Source organism: Equus przewalskii, chromosome 14 (assembly GCF_037783145.1).
Source record: "Equus przewalskii isolate Varuska chromosome 14, EquPr2, whole genome shotgun sequence".
In the NCBI taxonomy this organism is placed as follows: Eukaryota; Metazoa; Chordata; class Mammalia; order Perissodactyla; family Equidae; genus Equus; species Equus przewalskii.
This window is the reverse complement of record NC_091844.1, coordinates 10474263-10487666: the sequence shown is the minus strand read 5'-3', so window position 1 is coordinate 10487666 and position 13404 is coordinate 10474263. Positions and strand designations below refer to the sequence as shown.

At 40.8% G+C, this 13404-nt stretch overlaps 1 protein-coding gene across 12 annotated transcripts in view; it reads right to left on the bottom strand.

The window, feature by feature from the left end:
• Positions 1-13404, bottom strand: part of CRACDL (CRACD like) — a 136079-nt gene that overhangs the window by 47863 nt on the left and 74812 nt on the right. For all 12 annotated transcript variants that reach the window (XM_070572058.1, XM_070572052.1, XM_070572057.1 and 9 more), the window contains exon 2: positions 8922-9001. In XM_070572058.1, coding sequence (XP_070428159.1) covers positions 8922-8991 — 70 coding nt within the window. In that variant the 5' untranslated portion in view covers positions 8992-9001. The remainder of the gene's footprint in view (positions 1-8921; positions 9002-13404) is intronic.

Below are 13404 nucleotides of genomic sequence, written 5' to 3'. Positions count from 1 at the left end.
TTTAAAAAAATCCAGATCTTTAGATTTTGTTTACATGGATGCCCCCTGGGAAGTTTACATGATGTTGCCTTAATGTGGAGAATTACTTGGGATTACTCTCGTTGGAGCTCCTACATTACCTCAGGTGGAGCAAATCCCTCCCCAAAGGGAAATTAGTTCTACAGTCAAGTTTCCTTACCCTTATAATCAGGAGATGTTTACGTTGTTAACTGATGGTTCGAAAAGAGAGTTTCTTATTTGGAAAGGCACCCTGTGGACAGCAGCACAGAACCCTGCCCGGCCCTTTCGTGCTATCCTCTCACCTGTCAGCGCTCTATCACACAATGCTCCACTGCTATTCACAGGGGTTTTCATGGCCAATTTTTTTGGAAGTGACCGGCCAGATCTTTCTTCCTCCTGGTCTATTTTTAGTCTGGAGGCTCACTGAAAACTGTCCACCATGGGTGACCCTGCTGGGATTTGAAATACCAGTGGCACAGCTTTCAGCATCACAGGAACACACAGCTGCCACAGAGTGACAACCCACAGACGGATGCTGTGGTTCCCTGACCGGGAAACGAACCTGGGCCACGGTGGTGAGAGCCCCGAATCTTCGCCGCCAGAGGCCCAGGGCTGGCTGGCTAACGGTCTCTACCGAACTTTTCTTTTTTATTGTCTTAATTTCTGTTCTTATCTTTATTCTTTCCTTCCTCCTACTTTCTTCAGGTTTACTTTGCTATCTTTTTAAACTTCTTGAGATGAATACTGGCTTATTAATTTTTAGCCTTTTTGTTTTTACAATATACCCATTCTAGGCAATACATTTCTTTCTAAATCTGTTTTAGTTGTGTCTACATGTTTTGATGTCTAACATTTTCATTATTCTTTGATCTAAAATATTTTCTAATTTCCATTATGCTATCTTCTTAGACCTATAGATTATTTAAGAAAGTATGTCTTAATTTCCAAGCCCTTGAGGCTTTTCTTACTATCTCTCTGCTATTCATTTCTAGCTTCAGTGCATTGTGGTCAGAGAATATACTCTGTATGATATGAATCCTTTCAAATTTGTTGAGACTTGCTTTATGGCTCACCATAAATTTGCAAATGTTCCTAGTGTGCTTAAAAATAATGTGTTTTCTTCAATGTGCTACATATGTTAAGAAGGACCAGGCCTTTTCCTTTTTAATTGTGTTGTCCAAATTCTTTCTCTTTAATTTTCTAATACACTTATTCTATCAATTACTGATAGAGATGTATTAAAAATAACCTACTCTGATTGCAGACTTTATTTAACTGACAATTTCCACTCTATAGCTTTTGACATTATGTTGGTGCATAGAAAGGTAAAATTACTATCTTGCTGGGAAATTGAACCTTTTGTGAAATGGCCCGCTTTATTTTTAGTAACACTTTCCGCCTTAAATTTTATTTTGACTGTTATTAATACAGCTTTGCCAGCTTCCTTTTGTCCAGTGTTTGCAACGTATGTGTTTTCTATCTTTTTTTACCTTCAACTTTTCCTAACTCTTACATTTAAGAGATTTAGAGTTTTAAAAATCCAATTGATGATCTTTAACTTCTGGCTGGAACAATTAACGTAATTTGACCACTTACATTTACTGTAATTACTGATATGTTTTTATTAAAAAACAGGTTGGCCATCTGTTGCCCACAGCAGCAAAGGGCAAGAAATGACAGGTACTGCCAAGGCTATTTGGTTGTTTAAGCAATCAAAGTTTATTGATAAAGGGAGACAGAACAAGGAGCAGGGATAAAGGGGAACAGCAAATCGGTACTTAGAACATCCACACCACGATCAGCTGAGGAAGTCCCAACAGTTTGTACGGCAGGTAGGAGTGCTGATTGTCCGGGTCTGTGGCCAAGCGTCCTTTCCTCAGTGAGACTTCCAATTATTCTATGCCTGTGACTCCCTTTTATCCTAAGGTTTCTCTGGGTTCTGACTCAGGATTTCAGACATTTGGATATTTTGAGTTATTTCTTCTTGTTCCCACGGATGGGGTGTTTTTATCTTTTTTGTTCCCATGGATGGGATGTTTCTCAAGTCCTGTCAGGTGCCCATCGAGGTGGCCAGCCCAGACAAGGAACAAGATGCAGGACATATTTTTTGTAACTTGTGCCTTAGAGTCAAGGCCGAAGTGGCCATCTTTGGACCTGAGCCCAGACACATTCCTTTGTGTGGAGCCCAGGCCCAGTGTCCTTGGGGGGGGGGGGTGGTCAATGAACTCTGTACACCAACTTACGTGTTTTTTCTTAATCTCCTTCCTTGCTGTCTTTTGGATTAACTGACTTTTTTTTTTTTAAAGATTGGCACCTGAGCTAACAATTGTTGCCAATCTTCTTTTTTTCTCCCCCTGCTTTTTCTCCCTAAATCCCCCCGTACATAGTTGCACATTTCAGTTGTGGGTCCTTTTAGTTGTGGCATGTGGGACACCGCCTCAACACGTCCGTGCCCAGGATCCAAACCGATGAAACCCTGGGCCGCCAAAGCGGAACGCACGAACTTAACCACTCGGCCACGGGGCTGGCCCCCGGATTAAGAGACTTTTAAAAATTATTCCATTTCTTCTCACTTCTAGTTTGTAAGCTTTACCTTTAATCTCTGATCTTTCAGTGGTTACCCTAGAAATTATACTACTATTATGGGACAAAACAAGGAACTTAGAATACTTCAATCCTATTATGCTCTATTTTTTCATTCCAATCTTGAAAAAACCCAAAAGGTATTATTCCATGATCATCCAGGTGTATTTGCTTGTTTCTCATTTTCTTTGCTCATCATTCTTCCTTGTGTTCCAGACTTTCACCCAGGACAATTTTCCTTCTGCCTGAAGGCAGATTCCTTTAGAATATTAAGGTCTACTGGTGACAAATTCAGTTTTTGTTTGTCTGAAAATGCCTTTATTTCTCCTTCATTCCTGAAATACATTTTTCCTAGGTATAATGTTGTAGATTGGCAGTTGTGTTTTCTAAGTTATTCTTTCAATAACATTGAAGATGTTATTTCAGGTTTGTGGCTTCTCCTCTGTGGTTGAGAAGTCAGTCATCACTTTTTTGCTCCTTTGAAGGTAATCTTTTTTTCCTCAGACTAATTTTAAGATTTTTCACTTTGTCTTTGACTTTCTATATTTTCACTCTGTATGGATTTTATTTTATTTATCCTTCTTGGGATTCACTGGGCTTCTTATATCTGTGGATTGTGTCCTCTTTTTTTTTTTTTTTTTTTTGGTGAGGAAGATTGTCACTGACCTAACATCTGTACCCATCTTCCTCTATTTTGTATGTGGGATGCTGCCACAGCATGGCTTGATGAGTGGTATGTAGGTCTGCGCCTGGGATCTGAACCCATGAACCTGGGGTGACTGAAGCAGAATGTGAGAACTTAACCACTAGGCCAAAGGGCTGGCCCCTGGGTCACCTTTTTTTTTTTTTATCAATTCCAGAAAATCCTCAGCTTCTCTCTCTGCTGAGACTGTGCTCTGATATATATTATACTCTTTCGCTTATCTCTATGCCTCTTGTCCTCTCGTCTGTCTTTTCCACCTTTTTACCATTCTATGCTACATTCTGTATACTTTGTTGTGATCTATCTTGAGCTGATATAATCGGCTGTTAAAATCACCCACTGAATTTTTAATTATAATAGTTTTACTTATTTCTAGAAAACCCATTTGATTGTTTTTCAAATCTAGTATGTCATTTAAAAATTATTTTAAAAACTACATACAGTAAAATTCACTCTTTTTGGCGTACACAGAGTTGCATAATCACCACCAAAATCAAGACACAGAACTGTACCATCAGCCCTCATGCTGCCCTTTTCTAGAAACCTTTCCCCTATCTTTAACCCCTGGCCACCATTGGTATCGTCTCTGTTCCTACAGTTATGCCTTTTCTGGAATGTCACATAGATTGATTCATACAGTTTGTATCCTTTTGATTCTGGCTTCTTCTTTGATTTAGGATTCATTGTGCTGGATCGTAATGATGCTGAATCACAATGCATCAGTGATTCATCCACACTGTGACGTCAATCAATAAATTCCTTATCACTGCTGGGTACTATTCCATTGTATGGATATAGCACTTTGTTTAACCATTGACCAGTTGAAGGACATTTGAGTCCTTTCCAGTATTTGGCAATTATGAATACAGTTGCTATAGGTTGTCCTGTAAACAAGCTTTCATTTCTCTTAGGTAAATACCTAGGAGCAGAATTGCTGGGTCACAGCCTAAGTGTGTGTTTAATGTTATAAGAAACTGTTAAAATCTTTTCCACAGTGGCTGTACCATTTTGCATTCCCATCAACAACAGATGAGAGTTCCAGCAGCTCTGCATCCCCAGGGGCTTTGTCATTGTCAGGTGTGTTCTGATTTTGTTTTGCATTCTAATAGGCGTATCTCATAGTTTTAATTTGTAGTAACTAATATAGATGTCGAGCACTTTTCATGTGCTTATTTGCCAACTGTTTACCTTCTTAGGTAAAGCATCTTTAAAAATCTTTTGCCTATTTTTTTAACTGGGTTTTTTGTTTTCTTATTGTTTAATCTCTGGAGTTCTAAATAGAAGCCCCTTGTCAAATTTGATTTGCAAATATTTTCTCAGTTTGTGACTTGTCTTTTTATTTTCTTAACAGTGTCTTTCACAGAGTAACAGTTTTAAATTTTAATGATGTCCAATTTATCAATTTTTTCTTTTAGGGATTGAGGTGTCATATCTAAGAACTGTTACCTAATCCTAGATGATAAATATTTTCTATGTTTTCTTTTTTTTTCTTTTTAAAGATTGGCACCTGAGCTAACAACTGTTGCCAATCTTTTTTTTTAATTGCTTTTTCTCCCCAAATCCCACTAGTTCATAGTTGTATATTTTAGTTGTGGCATGTGAGATGCCACCTCAACATGGCCTGATGAGCACTGCCATGTCCGCACCCAGGATCCGAACCAGCGAAACCCCGAGCTGCCAAAGCAGAGCACATGAACTTAACCACTCGGCCATGGGGCCGGCCCCTATGTTTTCTTTTGAAGGTTTTATAGTGTTACATTTATGCTATGATATATTTTAAATTAATTTTTGTATAATCTGTGAGGTACAGGTCAAAGTTCATTTTTTTACATATGAATGTCCAATTGTGCTAGCACCATTTGTTAAAAAGACAACCCTCTCTCCACTGAATTACCATTGCATCTTTGTCAAAAATCCATTGACCATATTTGTGTGGGTCTATTTTTGGACTCTATTCTATTCTATCTACCTCTATGCATCTGTCCTTTTGTCAATCCCATGCTGGCTTGATTATTGTAGCTTTACAGTAAGTCTTGAAATCAGGTAATGTGAGTCCTCCAACTTTGTTATTTTTCAAAATTGTTTCCACTATGCTAGCTCTTTTGCTTTTTCACGTAAAGTTTAGAATCGTCTTGTAAATACTGGGAAAATATTCTCCTGGGATTTTGATTGTTTCATCTTTACTCCTTCTCCTTCTCCCACTAGATTATGTCAAAGCAAGTCATCCCAGATATTTATCTATCATCATGTCATGCATAGGGATTTGGCTTCTTCCTAAATAAAAAATCTCTGACATTCCATGGAAATCAAATAAACATCATTGGTCAACATTCTTGCTACAGAATATTGGACTAACTGCATCCCTGCCTGTCCTAGCTGACTTATAAACAGTGCACTCTACCCCACACATACTAACACACCATTCCACAGTTCAGTTTGGGAGAACTGACAGCAACAGAGTCTTCCAATCCATAAACGCGGTCCACTTGGGCGGCTATAATAAAGCTCCACAGACTGGGTGGCTTAGAAATAACAGAAATTTATTTCTCACTGTTCCAGAGACTGGAAGTTTGAGACCAGGGTACCAGCCCAGTAGAGTCTGTTGAGGGTTCTCTCACAGGCTGTAGATTGGCGACTTCTCATCGTGTCCTCATATGGCAGAAAGAGAGCAAGTAGCTCTCTGGCCTCTTCTTCTAAGGGCACTAGTTCCATTCAGGAGGGCTCCACCCTCATGACCTAATCACCTCCCAAAGGCCCCACCTCCAAATACCATCACATGGTGGGGGGTGGGGTTAGGATTTTAACATGAATTTTGTGGGAGAATACAAGCATTCGGTCCATAACACACAGTATATCACTCCATGTATTTAGGTCCTTGTTGATTTCTTTAAACAATTATTAATATTTTTCAGTATATAGATCCTGCATATATTTTGTTAGATAGATACCTAAGTATTTCTTTTTATTGGTGCTATTGTAAATGATACTTTTAAAAATTTCACTTTTTCAATTGTTCATTGCCATTTATACAGAAATACAATTGATTTTTGTATATTGACCTTGTATCTTGCAATCCTGCTAAACTTGCTTAAGAGTTCTAGGTCCTTTTTGGATATTTTTTATAGTCATGTCATCTGCAAAAGAGGTATTTTATTTCTTCCTTCCATCTATATCCCTTTTCTTTCTTTCTCTTGCCTCATAGCACTGGCTGGGTGCTATGCCACCTCTTAGAGTTCCCTGTTCCTTCCAGATATTTTCAAATTTTTCTTTTATCACTGTCAAACACAGTGTACATGGTTGTCATATAGCACGTATTTGAGGCCTTTGTGTCTCTGTTTCTCTTGTTTCTGCTGTGCAACAGTTTGCTGGGTTGTTGTAACAAAGTACCACAGACTGGGTGGCTTACACCACAGAATTGTACTGCCTCAGCTCTGGAGGCCAGCCGTCCGAGATCAAGATGCCGTTGGGATGGTTAGTGCCTTCAAAGGGCTGTGATGGAGAGATCTATTCCCTGCCTCTCCCCTAACTTTCGGTGGTTTGCCGGCAATTTTTGGCTTTCCTTGGCTTGTAGACACCATCATCCTGATCTCTGACTTCATCTTCATATGGTTGTTCTTCCTGTATGTGTGTCTGTGCCCAAATTTCCCCTTTTTATAAGGACATCAGTCACATTAGACCAGAGGCCCACAATACTTTACTATTATCTCCTCTTAACTAATTATATCTGCAATGACCCAATTTCCAAATAAAGTCATATTCCAAGATACCGGGGGTTAGGACCTAAACACATGAATTTTGGAAGGACACAATTTAACACATAACATCTTGGTTCTCATTCATGGTGCCCTGTTGCCTAATACGCCTGGTTATCACCAACTTATATGCCTGGGTACGTTTGTCATAGTACTGAAAACATTATTTTCTGTAATAATTTGAAGTCTAGATAGAAGCCACCTTCCTTTGGAGAAGATGGTTGGCTTCTGCAAGGTACCTGAGGTCACATCCAGTTTAGGACTATTAGCCAAACTGAAGGGATGAGATTCTCTGAATTATTCAAGTGATGCAAACTCAAGCTGCAAATCTTCACGAGTTGATTTACCTCTGGTTCACACTTGCCTAGCCTGTGTTGCTTCTCGGGCTCCCAGCTTATTTTAGGGAGGGTCTGTTGCAGGGATGGCCCACCTTGTGCGGGCCTGTGCTTTGATATCTGACTCTCTCCCTCACCTCCCACCCTGAGAAGACATGAAAATAAAATGCAAGATTTCCAAGATTAGTAAATGATCTGGGGGCAAAAGTAACTTCTATGTTCACTTATCTCTCTGGGTTACTATTTTTCTTTCAATTCTAGTCTCATTATTTCTTACTTTCTAAAATAATTTTTTTCAGAATGTTCTTATAGAGAATTTTAAATTTTAAATGGGAAGGGGTTGGTCTGAATAACTTAGCTAGCCATTATTTGAAAAAAAGAATGCTAAGTTTCTCTGTTTCTTTTTTAAATCATTCTTCACGGTGACCTCTGTAAGTATCCCAAACTAACATTTATTGAGGTTGTTTCAGGCTAGCGAAATATTTCTTCAAACAGTACTTTCTTGTTTAAAATCAGTAATAATTCCGTTTCCCATAACATGAGAAAGTTTGAAATTCCATTTCCTCTTAGGATTAATTTTAAAAACCTTACCTTATATCTGGTTTATTTGGTATCTGTTGAAATGTGACAGAGGAAAAGTAGTTCTAATATGGAACACTAAGAAAAATCTATCCACAATATGTGAAATCTATTGAAATGTGACAAAGGACAAGTAGTTCTAAATGAGAATAATAAGAAAAATCTATCTATAACATATGAAGTAGAGTCTTCAATGAAATTAGCATCTGAAGCTAATGGCTAGCAGCCACAATCTAATCTCATTGGAAGCTGTTCCCCATGAACTGTGACAAAGAAAATCACTACCAGCATTTTGACTTTAAACGAGAGAGAGATGGAGACCTTTGTTACAGAAATAAGTGTGCAGAACCAGCTCATCTAGGGAAAAGGTACACTGTGGGAAGGTCAACGTTTCTTAATGTCTATTTTACAACTCTATCAAGACAGAAATAGCAATAAAGGGCTAACAGTAAACCAATCACATAATTGGGTAACTCTTGGACTGTGTTACGGGATGATGATTCCCGGGCCTGGAATTTAGCTCAGTAGAGAATACAATAAAGGTCTCCTTGAAGGAAAATAAAAGTCATAAAAGAGTGAGCTTAAAGGCTCTCTCTTGAGCTATTTCTCCTGGATGTCCAACCTCCTACTGATGCCTTTGGATGTTCTTGCATGATAAATGATTCCATTGCATCTCTCTTCCTTTGCTTTCAAGTCAAACATGGGGACATGTTTACCTCCAGGAATGAGGAAAATGACTTTAAAAACCCCGGTGTTTGATAAAGAAGCCAAGGAGCACTGCCTCCGAGGCCTCAAACAATCCTGATGTGCTCCCCAGGCACCGTGTGAGTGGCCTGCGGGTGTCTGAGCATCTGGGAACTGAATCCCACCTCTCCATACAGAGAACCCCAAAGACCTGGCCCCATCAGCCCCTCTCCCTGCCCCACGACCCAGCAAGGGCTCTTCCCAGAGGGGAAGCGAGGGCCTTACCTGTGCTGTCCTCCCCAAGGCCTTCAGCAGTCTCCCGAAGCTTAATGTCCATCACCCTCGTGGAAATCATGTCCAGCTCACTAAAATTACATGGAAATTCATGTTAAAAGAACACGTTTAACAGAAGTTAACAATGAACGAGATGGTGGTGGTGACTGCTTTTTGCTCAGGACCTCGCCCGGCAAAGACAGGACAGAGTACAGGACAGTTCGGGCCAAAAACATGTCCACACCTCAAGATTAGTAACACCATGGGCATTTATATAACCACTGACCATAGCAATTTAATGGAAAACGGACAATGGAAACAAATGCTTCCCTAATCGACACAATGCAGATTTGGTTCCTTTCTTTCAAAACAGTTTTTCAGAAATTGTTTTTCTCTTGCTCACTGTAGGAAGTTTGGAAGATATAGAGAATGAAAATCACCCACAACCCCACCAACCAAGGATAACCACAGTTAATGTTTTAAGGTATTTCCTTCCAACATTTTTCTGTGCAAATATTTGTGTGTACACGTACACACACACCATATCAGGAAGACTACCCTCCTGATTTTCTTACTTACATCACATCCTTAAAATTCTTCATAAGTATTATTGTAATAGCTATATAATATTTCAATATAAAGCTGCACCATCATTTATTTTCACTGAATTTCTGTTTTGAACTTTTATTATGAAAAATTTCAAACAGAAACAAAAATACAGAGATTACATAATGAACTTAACATATGGCTACTCTTGTTTCATCTTTACTCCTACTTCTCTCCCACTAGGTTATTCCAAAGTAAATCATCCCAAATACTATTATCATTTCATCTGTACAGGTTTGGCTTCTTCCTAAATAAAAAAATCTCTGACTTTCCATGGAAATCAAATAAGTGATTACCAGTCGATATTCTGTTACAGGATATTGAGCTATCTGTGTCCCTTCCTTCCACAGCTGACTTTTACACAGCACACCGTACCCTACACATACTAACTCACCATTTATTTAGAAAGCTATTTCTTACTGGCAGTTACTATGAATCCTCACACTTAAGAAGGGGGCTCAAATAATTAATTAACCCATTAACATCTACCATTTGTACACCACACATAATGGGAAATGATGGGGAAAATACAAAGAAAATATTTAACAGAGGAAAGGAGTCACGGGTCTGTGCCAGAGTTGGGTCTAATATTTAGGTCTCCTCCAATCCGAATGTCAAAATGCCCATCTCCCTACCAGCCAACTCCTTAAAAGGTGAACAAGACTTCACCAGCTTCGCTTCTCAATTTTCATATAATTTGGCTTCATAAAAATGTCTGATCAACAGAATTAAGGAAAAAACCCACATAATCATCTCAGTTGATGCACAAAGAGCATTTGACAAAATTAAACAAACTTTCATGACAAAAACACTCAAAAAACTAGGAATAGAAGGAAATTACCTCAACATGATAAAGGCCATATGTGAAAAACCCATAGGTAACAACATGCTCATTGGTGAAAAACTGAAAGCTTTTCCTCTAAAATCAGGAACAAGACAAGGAGACAAGGATGCCCACTCTCACCACATTTAACACAGTATTGAGAGTTCTAGCCAGAGCAATTAGGCAAGAAAAAGAAATAAAAGGCATCAAAATTGAAAATGAAGAAGTAAAATTATCTCTATTTGCAGACGACATGATCTTATATGTGGAAAATCCTAAAGATCTCCCCAAAACTATTAGAACAAATCAGTTTTAATAAATTTTCATAAATAAATGAACACACAAAAATCAGTTTTGTTTCTATACACTAACAATGAACAATCCAAAAAGGAAATTAAGAAAACAATTCCATTTACAATAGCATAAAAAGGAATAAAATACTTACGAATAAACTTAACCAAGGAGACAAAAGACTTGTACACTGAAAACTAGAAAATGCTGCTGAAAGAAATTAAAGAGGATACAAAGAAATGAGAAGACTTCTCATGTTCATAGATTGAAAGGCTTACTGTTAGAATGTCCATACTACCCAAAGCAACCTACAGATTCAACGCCATCCCTAGCAAAATCCATGATCCCATACTGTCCCGCTGCTCGATGATACTATGGGGGGAAGGACAGCTCCCAGAGCACTGAAGGAAGAGGCAGTGGAGAAGGAAAATACAAGGAGCAAGGAGAGTGAAAATGGTGAGGGCTGGTTAAGAGTCACCAACTATCACTCGGGTACCATCCCTACTGTTGCCAATGAGCTAGAAAGTACAAGTGCAGGAACTTTCTATTGTTTGAATTTGGTGTTCACCTCAACAAGTACAATTACTTATCAAGCACGTAGCACATCATCTGAATTATCTCACTTAATCCCCACGAACTTTTAGTATTCCCATTTTGGAACTGAGAAACCTATATTATATTACGCAAGTTTATTAACTGCCCCAAAGTAGCAGAGCAGAAATACCCGCCTATATACTCACGCTGACTGCACACCCAACTTGGGCAGGCACTTTTGAGGGCTAGGGGTGATGGTGAGACCGACATGGCCCCCGCCTCTTGCAGGTGTTGACCCAGGGAAGGGGAGAGTCCTGAGTGGTCCCCAGAGAGGCTCAAGGGAAGAAGCTGGGGAACCCAAAGGACACAGTCTCCCACTGAAATGGCTCTGCCTGCCAAGCAGCCCTGTCCAGCATCAGGCCAGGGCCCAGAGGCTGACGGAGCCCCAGGAGACCATCCATTGGGTCTGACAGAGTATGTGAGTCTGAGGGAAGGAGTTTGAGGCTGCCATGATACATCTACTAACATTGGAGAAACCATGACGTTACCTTCAAAGTGTCCAGTCACCTCTGCACATTTTAATAAAACATTCCTTGGTGGGAAGTGCTGGCAGTTTGCAGGTGTGTGTGTGGGAGTGTGTGCACAAGCCCTGGGGGTGGCTGTGAGAGGTGCCCTGTCCCACTGAGCCTGGAGGACATCTAGAAGCTCAGACTTGCTTCTTCCTGGGTTGAATGATATGACTGCAATAAAGCTACCCCGGGCAGAGGGTTCAGGAGTGGGCAGGAGGCCTGAGAGGATGGCCCAGCCCTCGCCTCGCCATCAGGTACATCCTGGGCCTGATGCAGAGAGCACCACCAGATGCCAAGGCTGTAACGGACTCAGGCACGGAGGCAAAGGTCACCCCACAGATGAAGGGACGACAAACGAGGCCCACCTCATGTGGTAGGTTTAAAACTGCTCATGGTTAATGTTCCAAACATCTTCATACTAAAGACGTAAAATGGTACAGAGAAAAGGGCACAGACTTGGAAGTCAGGTAATGCTGGAGTTGAATCCTCACCCCATCACTTATCAGTGCTGGGCCTCAGTCTCCTCAGTTACAAAATGGGGATAACGAGGCTCAAACTATACGGACCGAGAACAGGGCACATACGAGCACTCGCTGAGAACAGCTGTCGGTCACCATAGCTTGTTCCTCACTGCGTGCTCACGTCTCTCCACAAACAGTCATGAACACACAGCTAGCGTGTCCTGGCAGCAGGCGGGGGTCCATTCTCTCATGAAGATGCAGGCTCCCTGTGTACATGGCTCACTTTAGAGCCACATCACAAAAGATCAAGACGTCTGGATTCCCAGCTGACCACTGAGCTTCCTGGCAGCCTGATGGCTCTTGTGCAGAAGTGAATCAACCTGCTGCCGGGGAGCTAATAAAGACACATTCCAGGCCGCAGAGGAAGGTCTGCCCTGTGCAAACACAGAGTGTGCAGAGGGAGGGCCGTCCCCTTCATCCGGACATCCCAGGCAGAAACTCTCCACCGCTGTCACAATGGAAAGTCTTCTCTGTTGGGCCCAGTAACTGGCCCTTCTGAACACAAGTTTCCCCACCTCCAGTAAAATTCAAGGAAAAGCCAGAAGGAAAACCATAATTAGACAGGCATGTGGCGAATGCCCCAGATCTCCCAGCACCACTTTGCTTCTCACTGGAACTCAAAGTTCAAGTCAGGCCACCCAACATTCCCTCACCCAGCTTCTGCCCTCTACCCTCCCGCCCCTGTCCCTCTGACAGCTCAAGTCCAAGTCAAGGAAAACTCATTATTTGCCTCTGGAACTAAGGGGGCCTCTTCAGGGGTTCTAATTAACTCAAAAGGGTGCTGAGCCTCCAGCCCCCACTGCAGTCCACAGCACTCATCAGTGTGTATCTGGCTCCTGCAGAATCCCGGAGAGTCCTGCATCCAAAGAAGGCTCCCTGGGGGGCTGTCCCGCTTCCACTCTGGATGCTAACTGTAACCACAGCCTCCTTCCCAGCTGACAGCAGAACGCCATCATCAGCTGCAGGTCACACTGAAAAATTCTACAAAAGTTTATTTATGTAAAGAACGAGAATAGATTTTAATATGATTTTTAAAGGTTCTAATCCATGATATTTACCGACACAATGCAGAGGAAAATATCTGTAACATACCTCCAAGCACGTAATTATGTTTGTCACTACAGACCCGCTAATTCCACACCACCCTCCTG